Source organism: Hyperoodon ampullatus, assembly GCF_949752795.1.
Source record: "Hyperoodon ampullatus genome assembly, chromosome: 18".
Taxonomy (NCBI): Eukaryota; Metazoa; Chordata; class Mammalia; order Artiodactyla; family Ziphiidae; genus Hyperoodon; species Hyperoodon ampullatus.
In genome coordinates, this window is record NC_136931.1 from 50,696,424 (window position 1) to 50,720,259 (window position 23,836).

The window sequence follows — 23,836 nt, forward strand, 5'->3', positions numbered from 1 at the left end:
CCCACCATCACGTTTATCTATTGGATGGTGCTCGTGTGGCTGGAGGGGCCCTGAGATGCACGGGGGCCTGAAGTCCAGGGATGGGAAAGGTTGCACTGCACACCACGCAGGACCAGTGCAGACGATGCAGAGGGCCTTGGCGGTCAGGTGGCACCGCACCCTCTCTGGGGTAGGGAGGTCGTTAAGAGCCCGAGAGGCGCGTGCCATGGCTGGGTCCCGTGGTGAGTCAGAACCAGACTGGGTCCCCTGACCAGCCAGGAAGGCTTCTGAGGGGCTGCAGAGGCCACAACTAAACCACACGCCCTGAGAGAACACAGTGCATGTACTGCAGGGCACAGGCGTGACCTCAGGCCTGTCACATGGATGAATGTAACCTCGGCCTCCTCGTCAGCCCCGCCCTCTATGAGCTGGCCCCTCGCAGGCCCGAGAACCAGACCTCATTTGTGAGCAAATGTAGCAGCCCTTGGTCGGCCCGCCCGGGAGAGTTACAGCCCAGTCTCTTCATCTGGGGTCCCTCCAAGTGCTGACAGGGGCTCTGAGGGTGTGGCACCCTGGGACTGACTTGAGAGCTGCCACTGCTGGGCAGGGCCCAGTTCACCCTGTCCTACCTGCCCTCGGCCCCATGGGCTCCTGCCCTGCGCCTGGGAGAACTCTGCTGACCCCCCTGCCGACTGAAACCACAGCCACGTCCCGTGCCAGCACTGTGACCAGCACAAGCTCGTTCCTCAGGCACCAGCCTCAGCCTCGGGACTTCCTCCTCCTGCCCTTTACCTTCTTCTGTCTCCTTCCTCCTAGCGGACTGTGGTGGCAGGAAGGGCGTTCAGAAGGAAAAGGGAAAAGCAGGCTTGGGAAGCAGCTGCCTTCCTCGGGAGGGGCCCCGTCCCTGGCCTCTGCTGTGAAGAGGCCCCGCTTGGGCCTGCTGTGCAGGGTTGGCGGGCCTGCAACCTGGTCCAAACCAAAGACCCCAGCACTCTGAGGTGTGGGTAGAGCCCCTCTGTCCTCCTCCTGCACCTAACTTTGGGTTCCTGGCCCGCAAGGCTGGGCTTGGGGAGGACAGGCGCCCCCCCGCCCTTAGCCAAAGCTCTAACGTGGTCTTCCGGCGGACGTGCGTTCCTTTTCTACTGACCATCTTTATACTTATTTATATGAGAGGTAGTTGTTAGGACGGGGCAGCGCTGGGGAACAGGAGGCAAAACTGCTTCACTGCCTTCCCATGACGACACCCCAATAAACAGCACATTTACAGTCACCTTTGTCTTTTGCATCTGGGGTTTGTGGGCTCAAGGCTCGTAATTGGAGCATTAGCGTCGGGTGGGGTGATGGGATAATGGTCTGGGGTAGAGGCAGGCTCAGGGTGGGCGGGTTCATTCATCCGCTTCACTGAGTTGCTACTCTTGTGCCTGGCTCTGTGCAGGGGACACAGGGGTGACCAAGACAACTCCAAGCCCTGTCCTCCAGGGCTCCCAGGACAGTGCACCAGATACAGTGCCAACCAGGGTGTCAGGGCTGGGGTAGGTAAGAAACACTACACTGTAGTTTCTAACAAAAGCCTTTGTTGGGCATGGGGGACACAGCAGTGACCAAGACAGAGCTGTTCCTCCCCTTTCGGAACGGATGCAACAGGTATTCGTTAAATGCTGTCTTTCCCTCTCCCCCCTCCCCCATCTGTACAGGTACACACTCTGCCTGGTTTGAATCCCCGGCCCTGCCACTTGCCAGCCATGTGACCTTAGGCCAGTGACTGCACTTCTTCAGGCCTCAGTCTCTCCATCTGTCAAACAGGGAGGATCTAGTACCTTCCTTACAGGGTTGGAGGATTTGATGAGTTAACGGGGGTAAAGGGGTTGGCGCAAATAACTAGTCTTAGAGGCTTTTGCTTTTGTTTTTAAATCAGGAGAACACACAGGTGGAGGAGGTGCTCAGCCAGAGGGAGTCTTCCCAGAAGTGACAAGGAGCCAGGGTAGAGCAGTTACAGAATTGTCTGTAACACAGGGCTGGGGGGTGGGGGAGACAGGACACCCTAGGCACCTGAGAGACCACTATGCCTGGCTGGTGGCAGAAAGCGTGAGGAAGAACAGCCTGGGGTAAGGGAGGTGACCTGGGGCGGGGTGAGTTTAGTCCCTGCCCTGCAAGAGGAGGGCTGGAGGAGATGCTGGCAGCTTCTCTGGAGGGGAGTGCTGAGACCTGGTTTGCGTTTTGTTTTTTGGCTGCGCTGCGTGGCATGCAGGGTCTCAAGTTCCCCCCACCAGGGATCGAACTGTACCCCCTGCAGTGCAAGCGCACAGTCCTAAACACTGGACTGCCAGGGAAGTCCCTGGTTTGCGTTTCAAAAGGCTTCCCTGGCTCCACATGGACAGAGGCTGGGAAGCAGCAAGGGGTCCAGAGAGAGGGCGGACAGCAGCCAGAAACGGGTGGCTGCAACCCTGAGGTGGGGTGGACAAGCCCTGGGGTCTCAGCGGTTGTCAGTCTCTCTCTTGCAGAGAGGGAGTTTGTCTGTGGGGCTCCTGGCTATAACCCCAGCCCAGAGTAGGTGCTTAATACTGGGGGACGGGCTTGGGGGAGCCGAGGCCCAGGACTGGGATGGGATAGATTCGGGGCGGGGGACCCTGCATGAAGGATCTCTGGTTGGAGGTCCTCAGAGATCCAGCCTAAGCCCCCAGGCTGTCGTACAGAGGAGAAGATGGGGCACTCTGCGAATGGTGACAGCTGAGCTGTGGCTGCGCCCTGTCACCCCGGCTCGGGGCTGCAGCAGGCTAGTGGCCAGAGTCCTGTGGTCGGAGGAGAAGGGCCTGGCCGCAGAGGCCGGCCCGCACCCCGCCGACAGGTACCACGTACGCCCGGCCATCGGCGGCCCGGGCGGGCGAGAAGTCTGTCAGCTGCAGGTTGCTGTCCCGGACTCGGTCGTAGTCCCACAGCTGGTAGTTCCAACTCTTGCCCTGCTTGGCGAGAAGGTAGACGGCTCCTGGGGAGCCTTCCTCTGGCAGGGATGGTGGCTGGCGGGGCGTGCCGGGTGCTGGGTGGAACAGGCCTGGCAGCTCAGGGTCCTCCTTGTAGCCGAGGCTGGGCATACCCTGCACACCCAGAAGGACCCCTGGGAGGAGAGAGGGAGGCTGTGAGTGGGAGCTGAGCCCTGACGAGGGGCTGGGGCTCCCTGAGTCCCACCACAGCCCTCCATGGTAGGTGCTGCCTCCATCCCCACACTGTCACAGAGAGGTCAGCACGGGCCAGCAGGCAGACAGCTGGGCCGGGATTTAGATCCATGGTGTTGGGCTCTAGAGCTGCAGGCATTTTAAGTCGGGCCTCCAACAGCCTGTCAGCACAGGGAGGTGCCAAGGCGGCACTGAACAGTGCAAACATCGTCAGCTCGTTGTCACCAGCTGTCCAGAAGAGCAATGTTCAGAGAGGCATGCACACAAGGGGGCCTCCATCCAGGCCACCTGACGTGCAACTCTGGCCTTCTCTCAGGCAGGTGGAAAGACGAGGATGCTGACTGTAGCTAACACTTACTGAGACATGTAACATACCAGGCACCATTCAAAGAGTTTTACGTCCTCTGCCTATGATGTGGGTGCTACTGTCGCCTTGATCTCTAGATATAGGGCAATGGAGGCCCAGAGTCACAGAGCCTGGAAGTGGCTGGACCAAGTCTGCAGCCCAGACTGTCTGATCCTTGTCTGCGCTCTGAGTTTCTGTGTGTGGAAAACCCTGATTGGCGGACACTGAAGTACCTGTTGCTGGCCAGGTCCCTGCTAAGTACCCTGTAGGGACAGGGACAGCCCAACCCTGGTTCCTGCCTTGGGTAGTGGGGAGGTGCCAGTGCGAGGGTAAGAATGTGAGGAGGGGAGACGGGGCTGGGGAGATCCAGGGTGAGGGCACAGGGCATGGGAGGGGGGACCCACCTGCACTCACTGCCCAGTGGGCCTTGTGGCCCTTCCTCTGACACGGCTCGTGGTTGAAGTCCTCGTCATAGCTGGCACTGGGGTTAAGGCCAAAGCTGTGGTGTGGCTCTGGGACCCACCCGTCTCCACCCCTGCCCTGCTGCTCCCTTCCAGGCCCTGGGATACGGGATAAGCAGGGGATGTCCGGCGACAAGGTGCTGCAGGATGTGGTCTCTGTTGGGACCACCCAGGCCACCGTAGAGCACCTCTGCCTGGCAGCCCAGTGCCTCTTGGGCCAGCCTGCCCATGTCGGTCACTGCAGGGACAGAGCAGACACAGAAAGAGCGATCGCTGTGTGCCTGGCACCATGCCAAAGGCTTTCGGGACTCAACGCCTATAACTCTCGCCTTGACCATCACCTCTTCTAACAAATGCAGAAGATGAGGGGCAGAGAGGGTTAGCTGCTTGTCCATGGCCACACAGTAGGAAATGGCGGAGCTGGGATGGAAACCCCAGGTGGCCTGGCTCCAGAGTCCACCCTGTGACACTCTGCTCTACTGGGGGGGGACAAGGGCCCAAAGAATGGAACAAAGCCCCCTTATGTGCCCGGTGTGTCCTAGCCAAGCTCTCCAGTCCCCTCCTGCAGAACACCTGGCTTGAATCCCTTCCACACCCAACCTACCTGAGAACATCTCCCCCTGGGCCGTGTAACCTCTCTCCATGGCCACCTGCACCAGTCTCTCCAGGGGGGTGCTGCTGAGGGGCGCCAGGAGAGTGCCTGCCATCCACAAGGCCACCAGCCCGCACCTGGGGAGACACAGGCCCAGCCCCACAACCCCTAACCACCAGCCCGCACCTGGGGAGACACAGGCCCAGCCCCACAACCCCTAACCACCAGCCCGCACCTGCGGAGACACAGGCCCAGCCCCCCAACCCCTAACTCGTGTCTTTCCTGGGCCCCCTCTCGCCTGGAAACTGGAGTGTGGGGAACAGGTTTGCCGCCCTGGGGGAGTTCCCTTCTCCTCTCCCAGGCCAAGTGGGGAGACCTGACTCCCCCTCCTGGGACAGAGGCTGGCCAAGGCCTGAACCAGGGCTGGAGGGCTGGGGGTGTGGGTGGGAGGGTAGGGAGAGATGTCACCTGGGCTTCTAGGAGGAGCAGGTGCCAAGGTGGAGTCAGAGATAATGGACCAGGTTCGTTTGTTCACTTGCTTATTCGTTCCAACTGTTTACTGCGCATGCACCCAGGACCCTCACCTGGTAGGTTCCCCGTCTCCCTCCCTCCTCGGCCTCCTCCTTCTCCCCAGGCTGCCTGGCATGAACCCACTCTTCCCACACTCCTGGGTCAATCCTCACAAAGCCTGGCGAGGGCAGAGGCTCAGAACGCACGGCCGGCCAAGGGGTTGGGGTCCCGGATTAGGGCACGTACTGAGGGCCTTCTTGGATGAGGGAGGGCAGGTCAGCACAGAAGAGGATCCACTGCAGGTCACTTCTGAAACTGAATCACAGTCGCATTCAGGTCATGCGGGAACCAGCTCCTAGGGTCCCCCCATCGAGGGCTGGCTGGGAATGGGGTGTCAGGGATGGTGAAGGGGAGGAGCATGGGCCCAGCTGTCCTGAGGCCCGAGGGCCGCTCTTGGCTGGGTCAGACTTCCTTCATTCCTGTGGAGACTCCTCCCCTCCCCAGCCTCAGTTTCCTCATCTGCTCAGTGGGAATCATCCTTCTGCCTGCTGCTCCCTGCTCTTTCTCTCAGTTACTGAAGGGGCAAAGAGCAGATGTGCAAAAGCTTTGCAACTAGGAGCCAGAGGGATTAAATTATTAGAAGGGGTGTCTCTACACCATGGATGGAAAAATTAATCAATAGTCAATCTACGGAAGAAAGAGAAACTTTTATTCGAGCCAACCTGAGGATTATAACCTGGGAGACAGTCTCTCAGAAAGCCCTGAGGACTGTTCCGCCTGTGAGAGATCAAAACACAGTTATATATAAGTTTTTGAGACAAAGGGTTGGTTATATGCCAAATGACATACTATTGACAGTTTACTCAATCCAGATCTACAAGTACAAAGCAAGTTACGGGTCATGGGTCATTGCGATCCCTTAACAAAATTAAGAAGGAAAGCTGTCTCCTAAGGAGTTGTGACCCTTGATGAGATCAAGAAGAAATGTTATCCCCTAAGGAGGTCTGGTGAATGCAAATGCACAATACACGCTAAATGGGAGGGAGGAGGCCCCAGTGGGCAAAGAAAAATTTCATGTTTAAAATTCTCTCGTCTTGCCATAAAATATGAATACCCAAACTCTGAATGTTTTTCCCCTCTCAAACCTGTTTTTCAGGCAGTTAGATAAGGTGGGAATCCCTTCCACTCAGCCTTGAGCAAAACCAGGTAACAACTGCTCCAGGCCTAAGAGATCACCTTGATAGACTCCTCACAGGCTTCACCAGCCCCATTCTTGGGGAGGCCACTCAGAATATTTTGGTGATCCCAACCCCTCCCCCACTCCCCCACCAGGGCTCAGGAGGTGCCGGGCAATGTGCTTATATTTCTATCCCAAAGCCAGTGCAAGGGTAAGGCTGAGGGGGGCACCTTACTGATGAAAGGAGATGATTATCAGCACAGTGGTTCAAAGCAGGGAGCCCTAGTGCCATGCCCTTCCTCTCCTAAGCACTGTGGCTAAGTGACTTCACCTCTATGAGCCTCAGTTTCCTCATGTGGAAAATGGGATAATAATAGTTCCTATCTTGCAGGGGGAGGGATAAATTAGGAGTTTGGAATTAACAGATGCACACTACTGTCTATAAAGTAAGACCTACTGGACAACAAGGATCTACTGTATAGCACAGGGAACTATATAGTCAATATTTTGTAATAACCCATGAGGGAAAAGAACCTGAAAAAGAATATATACAGACGTATATATGTATGTTTTTACATATATATATATATCTAAATCACTGTGCTGTACACCTGAAACTAACACGACCTTGTAAATCAATTATACTTCAATTAAAAAAAAACAGTTCCTGTCTCATGGAATTGCTGAGGTTAAATTAATAAGTAAAAACATTTAGAACAGCATCTGGCATACAACAGGTAGTTGTTACTTGCATTAAATTTGCCTCATTATGGGGGAATTCCCCAGCGGTCCAGTGGTTAGGACTCTGCACTTCCATTGCAAGGGGCACAGGTTCGATCTCCGGTCAGGGAATTAAGATCCTGCAAGCTGTGCAGCACAGCCAAAACAAAAAACAAACAAAAAATTTGCCTCACTATGGTTGGGGCATTTAGTGCAGATTATAAACTTGTCTAGAGAGCTGGAAGTTTCTTCGGTGAGTCTGGGCAGGTCACTTGTCTCTCTTCCCTTCAGCCCCAGCCCAAGTCTAGCCCCCTCCCCTCCTGCCTGATCTCCTGGTGCTCCAGCTTCCTCCTGGGCCCCTAGACTCCAATCTCACCACTCCACTCCTCGAAGGCAGTCTCTCTCCCTCCCTGGAAGGGCACAGATCCATTCCACAGCTCCCCAGTGCCCTCGGGACAGTCCACCTTCCTTCACACGCCTGCCCCCCTATGCCCTGTGCGGTCTGCTCCTGCCCACCTGGGAAACCCCACATGTGCCACCTCCTCTGTCCCAATAAAGAAATATTTGCAGGTCCTTGAAAAGAACAGCTTTTCATGTCACTCTGGGCCCGGGTACAAGCTGTTTACTCTCCTCATCACGTACCCTGGCATAACTTGCTCGACAGCACTCAGGGATCCCCTCCTTAGGCAGGCCCCACTGACCCCCCAGCCTCGGTCGGGCACTCCCTCTGGGCTCCCTCCTCACGGCTCTGACCACTCTGGGCTGTCACCGGTGGAGGGAGGGATCTGTCTCTCCCACTGGACGAGGTGCTCCTGTGAGGGCAGCTTTCCTCATTGCTGAAGACACACCGCCACTGAAGGGGTCTAAGGAAGGGGGCAGAAGCAGTCAGACTGTTTGACCTTGAGGAAATGGGAAACCCCAAGAGGAGATGGCAGCAGCGACCTGGGGACAAGTGGTTGGGTGAGACCCTGGGTGGGTGGGTGGGAAGGGGCATGGGGGCCCTACCGGCTCTTGTGCAGCTTCAGGAGCCTCTTCACGTCCTCTCTGCTCCTGGGGACTGGGCCAGCCCTCTCCAAGGCCTCCTTCAGGAGCTGGCTCTTCTCCAAGCCGAAGACATGAGGGGGAGAAAACCTGGTGGTAGGGGGTGGAGGCGGCAGTGGGGGTGGTGGGGGGATAGGGGTCTGGAGACTTGAGGGAGAAGGTGGAAAAGCTAATTCCGGGAGATTTGGGGGTAGGGGAGGAGGTGGAATTATGGGGGCCTGGGATGCAGGGGTTTGGGGAGGAGGAATTGGTGGCTCTAAAGAAGGAGAGCATGGAGAAATCATTTTAGGATCTGTGACTTGGGTTGTAAGATCGAGAATGAGAGAGGGAAGGATCTTCCAAAATGTGCTGGTCGCAGGGATGGAGATTTTGAAGGTTTTAGAACTGCGTTCCAGATTTTCGGGCCGGAGCAGTGGGACTGAAAACACCAAGGCTAAAATCTGGAACCTTGGGAGGTGGGATTGAGGCTGACTTAAACCACAAGGAATCTGAGGGTTAACGGGGTCCTTTAATGTGGAACCAGATTTGTGGTATAAGTTGGGATGCAGGGCTCAAAGACTGACACTTAGTAGGAGTTAACTTCTTATCCCTGGCTAGATTTGGAAACCTGGTGTTCAATTTCAGGACATGAAAGCTCAGACCTGGGACGAGGCACCTAAAGCGTGGGATTTACGGCCCCAGTGCTAAAGACTTGGAGAATTTAGAATAGATCGCCCCTTCGCATCCCAGGCCCGAGTTTGGAACCTTAGAGCTGACCTTTGAGTCAGAGGTCAAGAGGTCAAAAGGACACCTGGCAGGGAAAACGGCCTAGTTGTGGAGAAAGTCCTGAAATCAGAGCGCAACAGGAAGAGTCTTGTGGGTAGGGGAAGACTCATAGATTGGAGGTCGTGGGGAGCCGCGATACCGCTGAGATAGGGTACGGAGTCGGGAAGTAAGACGCGCCTCCCCTTCCAGCAAAATGGCGGCCGCAGAGCACAACCGCTCCCAAACCCGGAGGTAAAACTCGCAACTCGTGTCCGCCCCTTTAACAATCACGTGACAGAGAACGCGTAGCCGCTGGGGAGAGGTGGGGCTTCCAAAGAAAGGCCTCCGAAGAGACGGCCGCGAGAACCGCGTTCCGATTGGCAAGAAGCGCGAGAGGGGGCGCGGCCTTCACTGATTGGTCCGTAGCCCCGAGTGCCGCAGAAGGAGGAGGGCTTGCAGGCGGTGGGCGGTGTTTTCCTGCCGAGGCGGGAACCCAAGTGTCGTTTTGATTGGCAAAAATCTGGGCCCAGGATTCTGATTGGCCAAGCTCCAGGTTACCGCGCAGGGATTGGCTTGTAGAAAGACAAAGGCGGGACCAGGAGAGGAAGTTTTGTGGTCGGCGCTCAGCAACGTAGCAGAAGCCACTTGCGGGAGCTTCGACTCTTTCGGTGAGTATCCTTGGGCGCAGGCGGCCTTGGGTGCCTGGCGGGTGGAGGGCTTGGCGCCCGGGTCTTCCCGCGCCTCGTGTTGGGGAATTCTTTTCCTGCTGCTCGAGGCCAGGGCTCTGCAAAGTCGTCCTCCCTCCTTAAGTGCCTCTACATCCGGGCTTTTTCTCCTGGACCGCCTTTGAGGTCGTGGGCCAGTGGGAATCGCCACCTAGGACACTCGCCTACTGAGTCGCGTAGAGCATCCTGGGACTCGTAGTAAACCTCACGAGATTTCCCTCACCACGCGGGGAGAAGCGGTGTCCTGGGTTTGCTTTGTTTTCCGAGCTGTTCTTCCCTCTTCTCTCTGCTTTACCTGACTTCCTCTTGAAAGGAAGATCCCTAAACAGCCCGCGTTGGGACGAAGGATTTGCAGATACCCAAGGCTGAGTGGGACTTTTTCATTCTTTCAGCCCTACCTCAGCAACTCACTCCATGGCAGTTCCCGAGACCCGCCCCAACCACACTATTTATATCAACAATCTCAACGAGAAGATCAAGAAGGATGGTGAGTTCTCGGGATAGTCCGGACTCCAGGCTATCCCGCAAGAGCCGGCCCCCTCTTCTGTCCCCAGCATCCATGTCTCTTCCTTAGGCTTGTCCACTCAAACTGTTAGAGTTAACCCCTCGGCCTTTGCACATGCTGCTTCCTCTGCCTTTAACATTTCCTCAGTTCATCTTACGCTCTGCCCATTAACCTGGTCACTTACTCATGCTTCAAGGTTTCAGCTCACAGGACCCCTCCTCCAGGATGCCTTCCCCCTCCCTTTTCCACCCACGTGCCTGCCTCTGACTTCCCATAACCCTGGACATCCCCCTTCAAGCTCTGGGCTGTCATGGGGCTGTTTATTTCCTGGCCTGTGAGTTCCAGGAAGGTAAGAACTGCAACTGTCTTGGTCAGTGATTAGCCCACAATGAAATGTTTCATTTCAAAATGAAAATGAAATGAACAATACTGATGGCTAACACTCGGTACCAGGTGCTGACGTAAATATAAATCTTGGTTACTTTTAACTTTCACAGCAACCCTGCAGGAAGGACCTATTCTTCCCATTTCTCGGATTAGGAAACTAAGACTCAGGGGTGATATGATTTGCCCAGGGTCACACAGCACTGAAAAGTGGTTGACGCCACCATTATGGAATTCTGCTTAACAACTCAATTCTTGACATCAGACATATTTTTCCATTTTCTTGAGCAAGTTACCACTTTTTGTTGACACTCATTTTCTATATAGGAAGACTGGGCAAAGTCATATCTTCTCTGTGTGGGTGTTATGGGGATTATATTAGATAAACTTCCATTCAGCCATTCAGCTTCTTTTTATGGTGCTCAGCGGTTAGTAAGTGTTGGATAAGCGTTAGCTCTTATTGCCTCAAGAAAATTATTAGGGGAACCAAAGGAGCTCACTGGGATTAAGTTTGACGTTACCAATAAAGTTGCGGTTGAAGATAATGAAACGAGCCACGTAAATCCCCCATATACTTTTAGAACGTTGTGCCCAGCCAGTGCTTTGTGGAGCTGGGGACACACTGGTGACTGAGACAGTCCTGGTCCTAGCTTCATGGAGCCACAGTCCAATAGGGATGACAGACCTGCTACCAGACAGTGATATCCCAGAGTAGCCAAGGCCATGATTGGGGAAGCACAGGCAGAGTTGTCAGGGTTGAGATGGGGCACCTAGAAAGAGGTATTCATTCAGTTTCATAGAAAAGGAGACATTTTGGAAAAGCCTAACAGGTAGAAGAAGCAGTATTTATGTTATTTATGTTATGATGTGGGGGAAGAGAGTTCTTTTTTTATTTTTTTTCCAGTTACCTTGGAGTTTATTTAAACTAAGAGAAAAAGGTCATAATGTTTTCATACAATATATACTTCGTTCTTTAAATAACAATTCTGACAAATAACAGAAAGAATTAAGGAATGCTGTATTTGTGATCCATACAAAACACCAACATTTTGGGTTATACATAATTTAAAGAAATGTCCCAAACACTTTTCAAAATACTGTAGTAGCCAATACATAGAGGCATGCCTTAGGTGGCCATAGGAATGCAGTTTAGAAAATAAAGAAAAAAATCACACTGTAACTACTCAATTTCTTCAAAATCACTGAGCAAGAAAAGCAACAATGAACTTCCATACTGATTTTACATAACTTCTATACAGTACCTTGACTTAAATCCAAGAGCAAAAGTTAAGACTCTCCTCTATTTTTGGTAAACAACTGCATGGTAAACTTAGATGACATTTCCCCCGGATTTTACCTGGGAGTGGCCTTTTAAATTTTTTATTTAAAAGAGGGCAGGTTTGGCACTTTTATACTGATGTCACCAATGTTAATATTTCTTGGGATCTCAGGAAGATTCATATTCTTTACAGCTGATACAGCACAGGCTGGAGCTCCCGCTAAGGCTGCCTCAGATTTCTCCAGTTTATTTTGTGCATCAATTTGTGTAACAGTCTCATTCATGTTGGTCTCCAATACCATCCCCCCATCACCATTTCTGCGAGAATATTGTGAACCTTGTCTACATGGAAAATTAAATCCGGTTCACAGACGTTTTCAAAACACTTGTCTAATGTTTCCACAAATACTTGAATTAGATCTAAAATGCCAAGTTCACTTTCTGAAGAATCCACACAGAAGACAAGATATAATGTTGCATAATGTCTATAAATCAGTTTGTTGTCAGATTCTCCAGTTAATAATCCTCCTTCTAGGAAATTACAAACATTTTCATCTCTCTTAGATACCAAATGGAATGTCTCCCTGATGATTTGCTGTTGTGTATCTTCACTGAAGGGCTGGTAGGACTTGGAGAGCCGCGGCTTCCCGTGGTTGTTAAAGATGAGGATCCCCTTGATCATGGCTGAGCCGGGCCTACCGGGTGGGAGCTGGGGGCCAGGGCGGGTCGGGCGCAGGCGCGCGAGCCTCGCCTCGGGATCTCGCTGGGGATCCTTCCCCACCTGCCCCCTCCCGCACGGGCCGGGAAGAGAGTTCTTAACCTGGACCAGCACGTGCAAATATCCAGGGGCAAAAGAGAGCCCAGGGCATTCTGGGAACTACATGTACTGTAGTTTTCTGTGTCTGGCACTTAGAGGCCTATGACTCATGGAGAACGGTGCACTCTGGCTCATGGGGCCTTGTGGGCTGGGTGAGGTGTTGGACTTTGTCCTGAGGGCTTTGGGGAGCCAGGCAAGGGATGCAATTAATTGTGAAAGATCTTTCCAGCTGTGGAGGGTGAACTTGAGTGGGCAAGAAAGGAGACTGGGGAGAGGCCCAGAGTCCAGCGGAATGACTAAAGCCCAAACTGGGTTCATGGGGACGGGGAGTGGAGACAAAAAGCCCAGAAATGTCATCAGAATTTTTGGCTATTTGCTTCCCTCATTACCCTGCCCCGCCTTTTCTTTCCTCTCCTGTATCTCTTTGACCAAACATCTTAAGCTCAGATACCTTCTTTGCATAAGACTGGTACCCTTTTCTTGCTGTCAGCTGTGGCAGTTCGCTAGTGAGGTATGGCGGTACTGGGTTCGGATGGACTTGGCCCCTTGTCCTTGTCCTGGCTCCTCAGGGTCTTCCCAACACCGTTGGGACACTCCTCCTGGGCCAGTGACAGATCCTCTGAGAGCTTCTATCCATGTTAGTAAAATTGAGACAGTTATAACTGCTGTTTCATGGAGTAGTTGTAAGAATTTAGTGAAGTTATTTCCATAAATCATTTAATGGTACCTTTATTCATGCAAATGCTTTTGGAGGTTTGTGTGCTGGTGACCGTACTGCTCATGGGGATAAGGTGATAAATAAGAAAGCTTGTAGCTCTTCAGAAGGAGAGCTAAACAACAAGTAAACAAACATGATGTCAAGAGGTGGGAAATGCCATGAAGGAAGAGCAGGTAGGGTCCCAGGAGTGGGGGAGAGTGACATGAGAGGGCACCTATTCACACAGGGTGGTCAGGGAATGCCTCAGGTGGCAACATATCTGCTGAGCTCTGGTTGAATGGAAGGAGGCCATGTACACATCAGAAGGATGCTCCTAGCAGAGGGAGCAGCCAATGCAAAAGTCCTGAGGCAGAGTAGCTGTGATGGGCCTGAGAAAGGGCAGGAAAGCCAGTGTGGCTGGAGCTATAGGAGTGAAGGTGGAGTGTGGGGAGAGATGAGGTGGTAGAAGTCAGCCAGGGCCCCATCAGAGGGGCGTATGTCAAGGTGCTGGAGACAATGAGAAGAAGTGCTCACATTTATCAAGCATTTACTGTGTGTCCTTTGTATGTGTGACTCATGTTCCTCGTACAGCGACATTGTGGGGTAGGTATTGTTACTGTCGATCTCTCACAGAGGAGTGCACACGACCACTTGAGGGGTTCTAGGCTGCTGCTGGTATTGCTCTGTACTCGTTGTCAGTGGACTGATGGTTTCCCTCCTGGGCTGCATCTTCTCTGCGAAGGGGAGCTCGAGATGCAGGACATGATACCAAGGCCTCCAGTCACCTATGGGTCTTTCCTCCTCCCACCGCAGAGCTGAAGAAGTCCCTGTACGCTATCTTCTCCCAGTTTGGCCAGATCCTGGATATCCTGGTATCACGAAGCCTGAAGATGAGGGGCCAGGCCTTTGTCATCTTCAAGGAGGTCAGCAGCGCCACCAATGCCCTGCGCTCCATGCAGGGTTTCCCCTTCTACGACAAGCCCATGGTGAGCACTGGGTGTGGAGGGTATGGGTGTATGCCTGTGCAAGGCTCTTGCAGGCTGGATGGGTCTGGACTTCCTGTCGCCTGTAGTCCAGACCATTGAGGACGGGAGTTTCTCTTGCTAGTCCTCAGCATCCACTGTTCATTGCACTGGGGCTGTGGAAACACCGTGATCAAGGGAAGGCCTAGCTCTGCCCTCTCGGCCCCACAGTGTAGTTGGAGAGACACGCCTGCCTCCAGATGGCGATGACCCGGAGGGGTTAGGGCTGGGACCGACCGGGCAAGTGCACAGAACTGGGGGAGCTTAGGCGCGGCCTCTCACCCATTCTGGGAGTTTGCCGGGAAGCCTTTCTGGATGAGTAAGACTTGGAGAAGAGTAGCTGGGGAAGGAGAGGGAGAAAGACAGTGGACTAAGGCCTGGAGATAAGCAAGAGCATGTGTAGTTGAGGAAGTGAGTCAAGTTCCCTTAGCTGGAGTGAAGGGTGGGACGTGGTGGGAGGGCCTGGCCTGTAGAGCCAGTCAGAAGTCAGGCTAAGGAGCTGGAGTTGGTCCTGAAAGTGGACTTGATTCCGAGGGTGCTGGGGAAACAAGGGAGGGTTTGGGGGCTGCCTGTGGCTGTTGGGTAGGGGGGTTAGGAGGGAGATGGGGTTCCGTTGTGAAGGTGAGGCTGGGTTGGCTCCCAGGTGGTGGGGTTGGGCCGGGACCAGGGCAGGGGCCGTGGGATGGGAAGAAATGGGTTATGGATGTTCAGGAGGCCAGGTGGGTGGCCATGGGGACTGCTGTCCAGGAGGTGAGGCGTGGCTTAAAGTCCCTGCCCTGAACTAGAATTCCTGCCGTTATCAGTGGGAGATGTTTTTGGTTCTTCGGGCTTTTTTCTTTGTTCCTCAGTCAGTTTTCCAGTTTCACCTGATTGTAATATGCTTCCCTGAACCAGTTCCCTTGGGGAGGTGAGAGAAGTGTCAGTGCCTGCAGGTCCCAGGCAGGCCACTTCATGTTGAAGACACTGGCCCCGGGTTTAGCGGGGCCGCCTGGAGCCCTCACCTCCTTCTGGAGTGGGCCGCTTGTCATTGCCTCTGGCTATGCGAGCCCACAGTTGCCACATCTTCCGTCGTTTCTCTGGAGCTGCCAGGAATTCACTTTTGAGGACTAAAACCAGTAAATCGTTTCGTGTAGACCCTCCTCTCCTGCTTTTCTCTGAAATCATTGCTTGGACCATATGAAGCACTGAGCCACTGTGAGTTCTGTCAGTGAGTCCCGTCAACTCTACCTTCAAAACCTCTACCAAAAAAAAAAAGAAAAAAACCAAAAAGCCCCCAAACCAAACAAACAAAACCCTCCACCCGTTCTTCTCACTCCCCCCCACTGCCACCCACCTGGTCCCAGCCGCCACCCTTCTCCCTGGTCTGACACCTGGTCCTCACAGGCCACTCTCCGTCCCGTGGCCACAGCGCTCCTTGGGGGTCACAAGTGAGAGCTCGTCACTCCCCTGCTTATAACACTCCATCGCTCCTGGCTTTCTCCCTCCTCATCTGTGTTGGCCTCCTTGCTTTTCCTTGAACACACCCTGCACTCCTTAGCTCTTTGATGGCTGTTCCTTTGCCAGGATGCTCTTTTCCCTAGATGTCTGCGTGGCTCCCTCCCTCCCTCTGTCTCTACACCAGTGTTTTCTCACTGAGGTCTTTCCTGGCCACACTCTGAAAGTTTCAGTTCTTCTCAACTCCTCACATACCCTTCTCCAGTTCACTTTTTAATCTCTGTCATATCTTTCCCAGCGAACAGACTCCATGAGAGCGGGGGCTTTTGTGTGATTTGCTCATTGCTGTACCGCCAGAGCAAATATAGGTGCTTCATAAACTGCTGAATGAATGAGATTTAGCCTGGAGACTCAGTTCTCTTCCTGTGTGATGGAAATCCCCCTGCACAGTGTTCCTGTCCTGACCTTGTTTCCTTCCTTCTGCCTTGGGCCTGATGCTTGGGGCATCATCTTCCCTTCAAAATCTCAGCAACCACTGACTGAGCACATGCTGTGTGCCAGGCACCTTTGGGAGCACTTTAACTCATGGTCCTCACGATTGTTCTTTGAACTGGGAAATACCGCAGTCCCTATTTGACAGATGAGGACGTTGAGGCCAAGTGATTTCTGTGACATTACTCACCAAGCTCCTGGCAAGGTCTGATTTGGCATCCGGGTGGTCTGGCCCCAGACCAGTCTCCTTAACCCTTCTGCTCTCGGTTTGGCAGCGCATCCAGTACGCCAAGACTGACTCGGATATCATTGCCAAGATGAAGGGCACCTTTGTGGAGCGGGACCGCAAGCGGGAGAAGAGGAAGCCCAAGAGCCAGGAGACCCCGGCGGCCAAGAAGGCCGTGCAGGGTGGGGCGGCTGCCCCTGTGGTGGGCGCTGTCCAGGGGCCTGTCCCGGTAAGCTGGGGCCCAGAGACGCGGCCTTCTCACCACCAGGTCTTCCTCAGCCACGTGGGCTGGCTTGGGGGTGGGGTGGGGAGGGGTCTCCCCTTGTGGATTCAGACACACCCCCCTTCCATTTTTCTTAGAGAGATTGTGTGCTTCTCTCTAGGGAGGGGTTGAGCATGTGAGTGACGATATCTCCACTTGGAAATGTCTGTGCCTGCCTGCCTGTTTCTCAGGATCTTTCTTTCTCTGTGCCTCCCTGTTTTGTTTTCTCTTTCTCCTTGACCTTGATTTTGCTGTCTGTAGAAAATCCAGAGAAAACTACTAATCAACTGTTAGGGTTAAAAAGAATTTAATTTAACAAGGTCACCAGATATAAGGTCAGTATGGAAAAAGTCAGTTTTATTTCTACACGTTGGCCACAAACAAGTAGACTTCAAATTGAAAAATAGCTCTGAGGAGTAAATTCAACAAAAAGTGTGCAAGGCCACCCACTGAAACTATAGAACATGGCTGAGCGAAACTGGAGATGACCTCATCAAATGGATAGGAAGACTACTCACTGCTATTAAGACTTCAGTTCTCTGCAAATTAATTTAAAATTCAACACAATTCCAATCAAAATCCCAGCAGGGACTTGTGGGGACAGACAGGCTGTCTGTAAATGTCTGGAAAGGCAAAGCAAGGCAGACGAGAACAAAGCTGGGGGCCTGCTATATAGTAATCAAGATGGTATGGTATTGGCATAAGGGTAGAAAGATGGACTAGTGGGGCAGAATAGAGTCCTGAAACATCCACACGTGTATGTAGTCACTCCATGTATGTCAAGGTACCACTTGGAGTCCAGTGGTAAAAGGACTTTCTCTCCTAGTAAATGATACTGGGCCAATTGGATATCTGTAAGGGGAAAAGTTAGCCCTGCCTTAACAATGTATAAGTTACTTTGAGGTGAATCATAGACCTGAACGTGACAGCTACAACAATAAATGTTCTAGAAGAAAACAGGAAAATGTCTACGACCTTGGTGAGGGCATGAAGAGTGGAAACATCCTGTTTTCTAAACAGGATACAGAAAGCACAGAGTATTAAAGAAAAGATGGACGAATTGGACCCACTCAGGTCTCCGAACCTCCACGTCAGCTTTTCTGATGGGTTGTGCTCTATTGTGTCTTGTGTCGGTGATGGTGTCTGGCTTACCATCGAGCTTCGCCACTCTTACCCTCTCCACTCTTCTGTGCCCAGCTTTCTCTCCACCTTTGACTCTTAGATGTGATTCCAGCTCCTGTCTCCCCTGGGTGCACACGCTCTTGGCCTCCAGGCTGTCTCCCTTCCCCTTGCCACCAGCCCTCCCACTTCTTCATGCACCTGCCTTGACCATTCCTAGCTACCTCTGCCTTCCACTGTCCTCTGGGTCTGTTTCTTTCTCCATGAAGTTTATTTTTAGAAGCAGGAGTACAGCATGCTGCTTACAGTGTTTATTTCCACCCCTTTTAGTTGATAATTTTTTTTTTTTTTTTCCTAGGCTATTTTTCTACTCATATGTCTCTAAACAAAGTTAGGCCCTCCTGGCAATTTTTTTTTTTTTTGGCCACACCACATGGCACGTGGGATCTTAGCTCCCTGACCAGGGATTGAATCCGTGCCCGCTGCAGTGGAAGCTCAGAGTCCTAACCACTAGACCGCCAGGGAAGTCCCCCTGACCAATTTTTTTTTTTTTTCCTTCGGTACGCGGACCTCTTACTATTGTGGCCTCTCCCGTTGCAGAGCACAGGCTCCGGACGCGCAGGCTCAGCAGCCATGGTCACGGGCCTAGCTGCTCCATGGCATGTGGGATCTTTCCGGACCGGGGCACAAACCCGTGTCCCCTGTATCGGCAGGTGGACTCTCAACAGCTGCGCCACCAGGGAAGCCCCCCCTGACCAATTTTTATATGTTAAAAAAAAGGTTTTTCGAAACTCTTTGATTTAATGTCTACTGTGACCTTGGGTCTGTTTTGCTCCATCCATCCCTCTTTGGGTGCCTTTTTTGCCTTTTCCAAGACTGGATCTTTCTCCCTGTGTCTCTCACACCCTGGGTTTCCTGTAACAACCTTTTCTTCTCTCTGTTTCCTGCCGACACTGAAAGCTCGTCTCCTCCCACCTGCTGGCGCCCCTCTCAGTCCTGCCCTTCTCTCCCTGCAGGGCATGCCGCCGATGACTCAGGCACCCCGCATCATGCACCACATGCCAGGCCAGCCGCCCTACATGCCGCCCCCCGGCATGATCCCGCCTCCGGGCCTCGCACCCGGCCAGATCCCACCAGGGGCCATGCCTCCACAGCAGCTTATGCCGGGACAGATGCCGCCTGCACAGCCTGTAAGTGTCTGGTCCTCCTGGGGTCTGCTATAGTCAGAAGACAGGAATGGCAAGGGGCCAGTGGGAGCACTGTTTTAGGTTGGGTGGTCTGGGCAGGCCTCCCTGAGAAGGTGATACTGGAGGATGAGGATGTAGCAATGGTGTCAGGCCCTGGGGACAGAGAAATTGGTGTGTTCGTTGGAGAAGCTTTGGAAGGTCATGGTGAGGCTGGAGTGGGGGTAGGCTGCACCTAGGTTCATTCAGTGAACTTCTGAGCACCTGCTTATGGGCACAGCAGTGCTCTCTTGTGGCTTACAGTCTAGTGGGGGCAAGGCAGGCAACAACACAGGGTATGTCAGGTGAAGGACTAGAAAGAATTCAGGAAGGGGCGGGGGTGGGGTGGGGCAGGGGCTGGAGAGCACGAGGGCTGTAGACCCCCAACCAGACTCAATGGGCTCCCGTCACTCTCCTGCAGCTTTCAGAAAATCCACCAAATCACATCTTGTTCCTCACCAACCTGCCTGAAGAGACCAACGAGCTCATGCTTTCCATGCTTTTCAACCAGTAAGTGGGGCCTGTGGCTGACCGGGGGCCAGAGGGTGATGGCCAGGAGGTGGCACCATGGGGATGGACGAGCTTCACAATTCTGCTGGTGGAGTCCCAAGCCTGCTTAGGCTGTACAGGCGGGACAACGACTAGAGGTTAAAAGGAGGAGGCTGAAGTCGGGCCTGCAGCGGCGGGGTGTGGAGGGCAGCAGTGGCCAGGGTGGGTGGGCCGTCCTCTGCCTTCATGGGGCTGCAGTGGGGATCCAGGCTCTGGGTCTCATCTTTGGAGTCTCTAAATTGGACATAGGCAAGTCAAACAACAGTGAGATGTGGCTGAACACTGGCTAGACTCGTGGGAGTCAGCCTGTTTAGACTGCAAGTATGGGAGGTGGGGATGCTTGACCTTGTGTGCCCTGCAGATGGGATGCAGGTCACTGCGGGCGTTGTGTAGGGTAACTGGCCACTGTTTAGTCATGCTCACCTGGTGGCTTTGCTGCTTTTTTTTTCCCCCACATTTTTTTTTTATTGGAGTATAATTGCTTTACAATGTTGTGTTAGTTTCTGCTGTACAATGAAGTGAATCAGCTATATGTGTATATATATCCCATCCCTTTTGGACCTCCCTACTCCCCCGCCATCCCACCCATCTAGGTCATCACAGAGCACCAAGCTGAGCTCCCTGTGCTATACAGCAGGTTCCCACTAGCTATCTATTTTACACATGGTAGTGTATTCATGTCAAACCTAATCGCCAATTTATCCCACCCTCCCCTGACCCCCCTGTGTTCACATGTCTGTTCTCTACGTCTGCGTTTCTCTTCCAGCCCTGCAGATAGGTTCACCTATACCATTTTCATCTGTACATGTTTCTAATATCCTACAGAAATTCTAACATGAGGCCTCAGGGGCTGTGGGTAGGGCATTCCTCACAGTGTGGCAGGGAGCCGGAGGCAGCCTGGGAGAAGGGAGAGGTCAAGTGCAGGTGCTCGCGACTGCACCCCACGTGGCAGCTAGAGGGAACAGGAAGAGCAGTATGCGTGGTTCCTTATGCTAATGCCGAGGGGCAATTTTGAGAAGCTGAATAAAACAGGAAAAGAATGCCATGCATTCATATACCATCTCCACAGAAAAATGCATATTTTCTAAGGATACTCATGGAGAAAAGGATAACCAGTAAACCTGAGGATGGTTGCCTAATGGGGAAGGAAGTAAGGAATGAGAAGAGGGAAATGAAAGAAACAGCAGACCATGAAAGTCGGGATGGTGGTTATTTCCGGAGTGGTTATCTCTACGATTCCTTAGATTGAGAGAGGACGTGGAGGGTGGGGAGGAGGCAGTGTTCTTTGTCTTGACGGAGGTTATGGTTGCACGGGTGTTCATGTTAACAGTTTTCTTTAAATGGTATGTTTCCTTTGTGCGCACTTTTTTATATTAGGGTTTATCAACTTAGCGTCATACTCATTTGGGGCTGGATAATTCTTTGTTATTGGGGCTGTCCTCTGCATTGTGGGATGTTTAGCAACATTCCTGGCCCCTACCCCAGGATGCCAGCATGTTAGGGGGAAGTGCTGAGTCTGGATTCCTAAGGTCTCTGACCATCTCTCAGGTTCCCTGGCTTCAAGGAGGTCCGGCTGGTCCCAGGGCGGCACGACATTGCCTTCGTGGAGTTTGACAATGAGGTGCAGGCAGGGGCCGCACGCGACGCCCTGCAGGGTTTCAAGATCACCCAGAACAACGCCATGAAGATCTCCTTTGCCAAGAAGTAGCACCCTTTCCCCATGTCTCTGTCCCCTGTTCTGGGGCGACCCCCTCCCCCCCTTGGCTCAGCCCTCCTGAAGGTAAGTCCCCCTCGGGGGCCTTCTTGGAGCCGTGTGTGAGTGAATGGTCGCCACACAGCATTGTACCCAGAGTCTGTCCCCAGACATTGCACCTGGCGCTGTTAGGCTGGAATTAAAGTGTTTTTTTGAGGTTTGTTTTTTCCACAACCATTTGTTGTTTTTATTTTCTTGTCCTGTGTGTTTCCCTTCCCTGCACATCAGAATATTCTGAGCGTTTGGGCCTCAGCATGTTGGGGATTGCAACCTTGGGAAAACCCAGAATAGTGTAGCAACATTGTCCAAACTAAAGCCCCTTTTACCACTTTGGTAGATTTTTATTTTGTCTCAGTCAGCATTCAGGGCAGGAAATTAAAACCCATGCTGCCAGGTACAGTTGGCCAGGTTCTGTACTGTGCAAGGATGCCACTTTTAATGGCACACCATTCACTTCGTAGACTTGTGTGTTGATTCCAATAATTGTCTAACGTGATGGAGTGTTAAGAAAGAGGTTTTTCTTCATCTTTTTCTAGACAAAAATGCCTTCTGTCATAGCAAGAGTCCCACAGAAACCATTCTAGGTACTTCAGGAAGAAAGGGAAGGGAATTGGGTATTCATGAAATCGTCGGGAGGATGTTAGTGATGGCAGTCTGGGTTGGAGACGTTTGAATTCAAATTTGCAGCCCTCGATTGAGCTGCAGTCTCTAGAGTTCAGGAAGATGTCAATGCTGCTGTTGGGAGTGCCTAAACTTCACACATGGGAAGCTTCTGATGAGATGCTGGTACCAGGAGCGTGGCCAGTTCACACACAGCTGCTTCCCCCGCTGGCCAGATGCCAGCCAGGAGCTTCAGGCAGATGGCTGAACCAGTCTCCCCTCCAGTGCCCCGACTGCAGGGGAGGCTAGGAAATGTGGTTCCTGGCTGGACAGTCACGTACCCAGCTGAAGCTGTGGATAAGAAGGGGAGATTGAATGGGGGACCTTCCTTCACAGTCTGTCATACACCTGAGCTGGCAATTTTTAAATCGACTAAAGTATATATATATAGCTTAAAACCTTTTCTCACACCATGTAGGTGGGAAAGTGCCATCACTTGCCAGAGTAGAAAATTAACCACAAAAATAAATACAATAAGACATAGTGCTAAATTCTCCCTGGATATTTTTGTCCTGTCGAGGCTCAGCCCCAGCCTCCTCCTGCTGCACTCCCTCCATTAAAGAGGAACATCAGTGTTCGAAGCGTTTGAACATCAGGGTTTGTGGCACCAGATGCACACTTTCACCTTGTAGGATCTGAAAGATGAAAAGGGGAAGGCGATTGCCGTCTTCACTAAATGGCACAGTGTTATTGCAGATGGCTCGTGGGAACGCGGAGTCTGTGGTCCGTGGATCCTGGTTTCTACTGTCCGCCTGCTGGGGGGCTCCCTGGCTGTTTCCTCCATGGGCAGTTGATGTCTGCGCTCTGTCTGAGCTTCATTTTCTTCCGGTGCAAAGAGGACTCTTTCTGTGGTGCACCGCCTGCCCCCCTCTTCCCCCCCACCCACTGCTGCCCCACCAGGCACGTAGCAAGCACTGAATAAATTCAGCAGATAACTTGCCGAGTACCTATTACACACTAAGTACTGTTCTTGGCACAGGTTGTGCGGTGGCAAATAGACACGCTAATTTCAAATGCTGGGTTCTGATAGAAACAGAACTGACATAATGGGGTGATGTGTTGGTGGAGCTGGGAAGCAGTAACGGGGGATCACGGGAAGCCCCTCTGAGTAGGTGATACTTGAGTAGAGCTGTTTGATGCTCTCATGGTACTTGGTGCTGGGTGTTGGGTATGTGGAGATGGCTTAGGCCCAGTCTTTGCCTCTGATGAATTCTTCCCCACCCCAAGCCTGTGTGTGTCCATCCGCTTCCCCTAAAACTAAAGTTCGGACTTGCTGACCAGGGGTGAGAATACCTGAGGAAAGAGGTGGGTCTTCAGGCATGTAGATCTCTGTTTGAAGCACAGTTTTAGAAATGAGTCTTGAGTTCAAATCCTCTGCCGCTTTCTCATTCTGACCCTGGGCAACTGACTGAGCTCCAAGATCAGTAGTGATGGGTGTGGGCCTGGAGCCAGATCTAGCCCCTCCACTTCCCAACTCTGTAACCTTGGACAAGTTCTTTAAGGCTCTGTGCTTCCATTTCTACGTAAAATGGGGTTATGATCGCTCCTCTTAAAGGGGGTGCAGAGTATACATTTGAGTTAATAAAAATATGCATGGTGAATGCTCTATAAATAACTACTAGTTTTTATTATTTCTATTTCAGATGAGAAAGGTGAGGCTCTGGGAGGAGGAATAGCTTAGCCCAGGTCACCCAGTCAGGAAGTGGCTTATGAGGATAAATAGTGATCGTGGTAGGGCATCGCCTAGCCTAAGGTCCAACATATAATATTCACTCCATACTTGGGAGGCTGGGGCTATTCCTGGCAATCAAAGGGCTGCCTTGTTCTGCTGCCCCTCAGCACAGGAAATTCCAAGGTGGTTTTTCCATACTGGCTTCTCTGGTTCTGTCCCTGCGGGGGAGAGCAGAGGGGCCCAGGTCCCCAAGCCAACTCATAAAAGATGGAATTGA

At 52.5% G+C, this 23,836-nt stretch overlaps 2 protein-coding genes and 1 pseudogene across 4 annotated transcripts; 1 reads left to right on the top strand and 2 right to left on the bottom strand.

Annotated features, from left to right (window-relative positions):
- Nucleotides 1-1,801: 1,801 nt before the first annotated feature.
- On the bottom strand, nucleotides 1,802-8,280 carry ACTMAP (actin maturation protease; the record flags this gene model as incomplete). 2 transcript variants are annotated; one of them, XM_079724431.1, is made up of 7 exons in its annotated part: nucleotides 1,802-1,876; nucleotides 2,832-3,091; nucleotides 3,900-3,970; nucleotides 4,065-4,194; nucleotides 4,561-4,685; nucleotides 5,305-5,373; nucleotides 7,961-8,280. In XM_079724431.1, 7 exons carry the CDS (start codon nucleotides 8,278-8,280, stop codon nucleotides 1,802-1,804), a joined length of 1,050 nt encoding a protein of 349 aa, XP_079580557.1. The 2 variants fall into 2 exon arrangements, with proteins under 2 accessions (XP_079580557.1, XP_079580556.1); XM_079724430.1 differs by lacking the exon at nucleotides 1,802-1,876 and having other exon boundaries at nucleotides 2,754-3,091.
- Nucleotides 8,281-9,873: 1,593 nt separating this feature from the next.
- On the top strand, nucleotides 9,874-21,401 carry SNRPA (small nuclear ribonucleoprotein polypeptide A). Its single transcript, XM_079723365.1, has 6 exons — nucleotides 9,874-9,952; nucleotides 13,961-14,133; nucleotides 16,371-16,550; nucleotides 18,719-18,892; nucleotides 19,347-19,435; nucleotides 21,023-21,401. The coding sequence occupies exons 1-6, from the start codon at nucleotides 9,880-9,882 to the stop codon at nucleotides 21,180-21,182; spliced, it is 849 nt and encodes a 282-aa protein (XP_079579491.1). The 5' UTR covers nucleotides 9,874-9,879; the 3' UTR covers nucleotides 21,183-21,401.
- Nucleotides 11,735-12,315, bottom strand: LOC307066112 (AP-3 complex subunit sigma-1-like; annotated as a pseudogene). Its single transcript has 2 exons — nucleotides 12,246-12,315; nucleotides 11,735-12,041 (listed from the first exon to the last, which is right to left on the bottom strand). The product of its transcript is annotated as an AP-3 complex subunit sigma-1-like (transcript).
- Nucleotides 21,402-23,836: the final 2,435 nt, after the last annotated feature.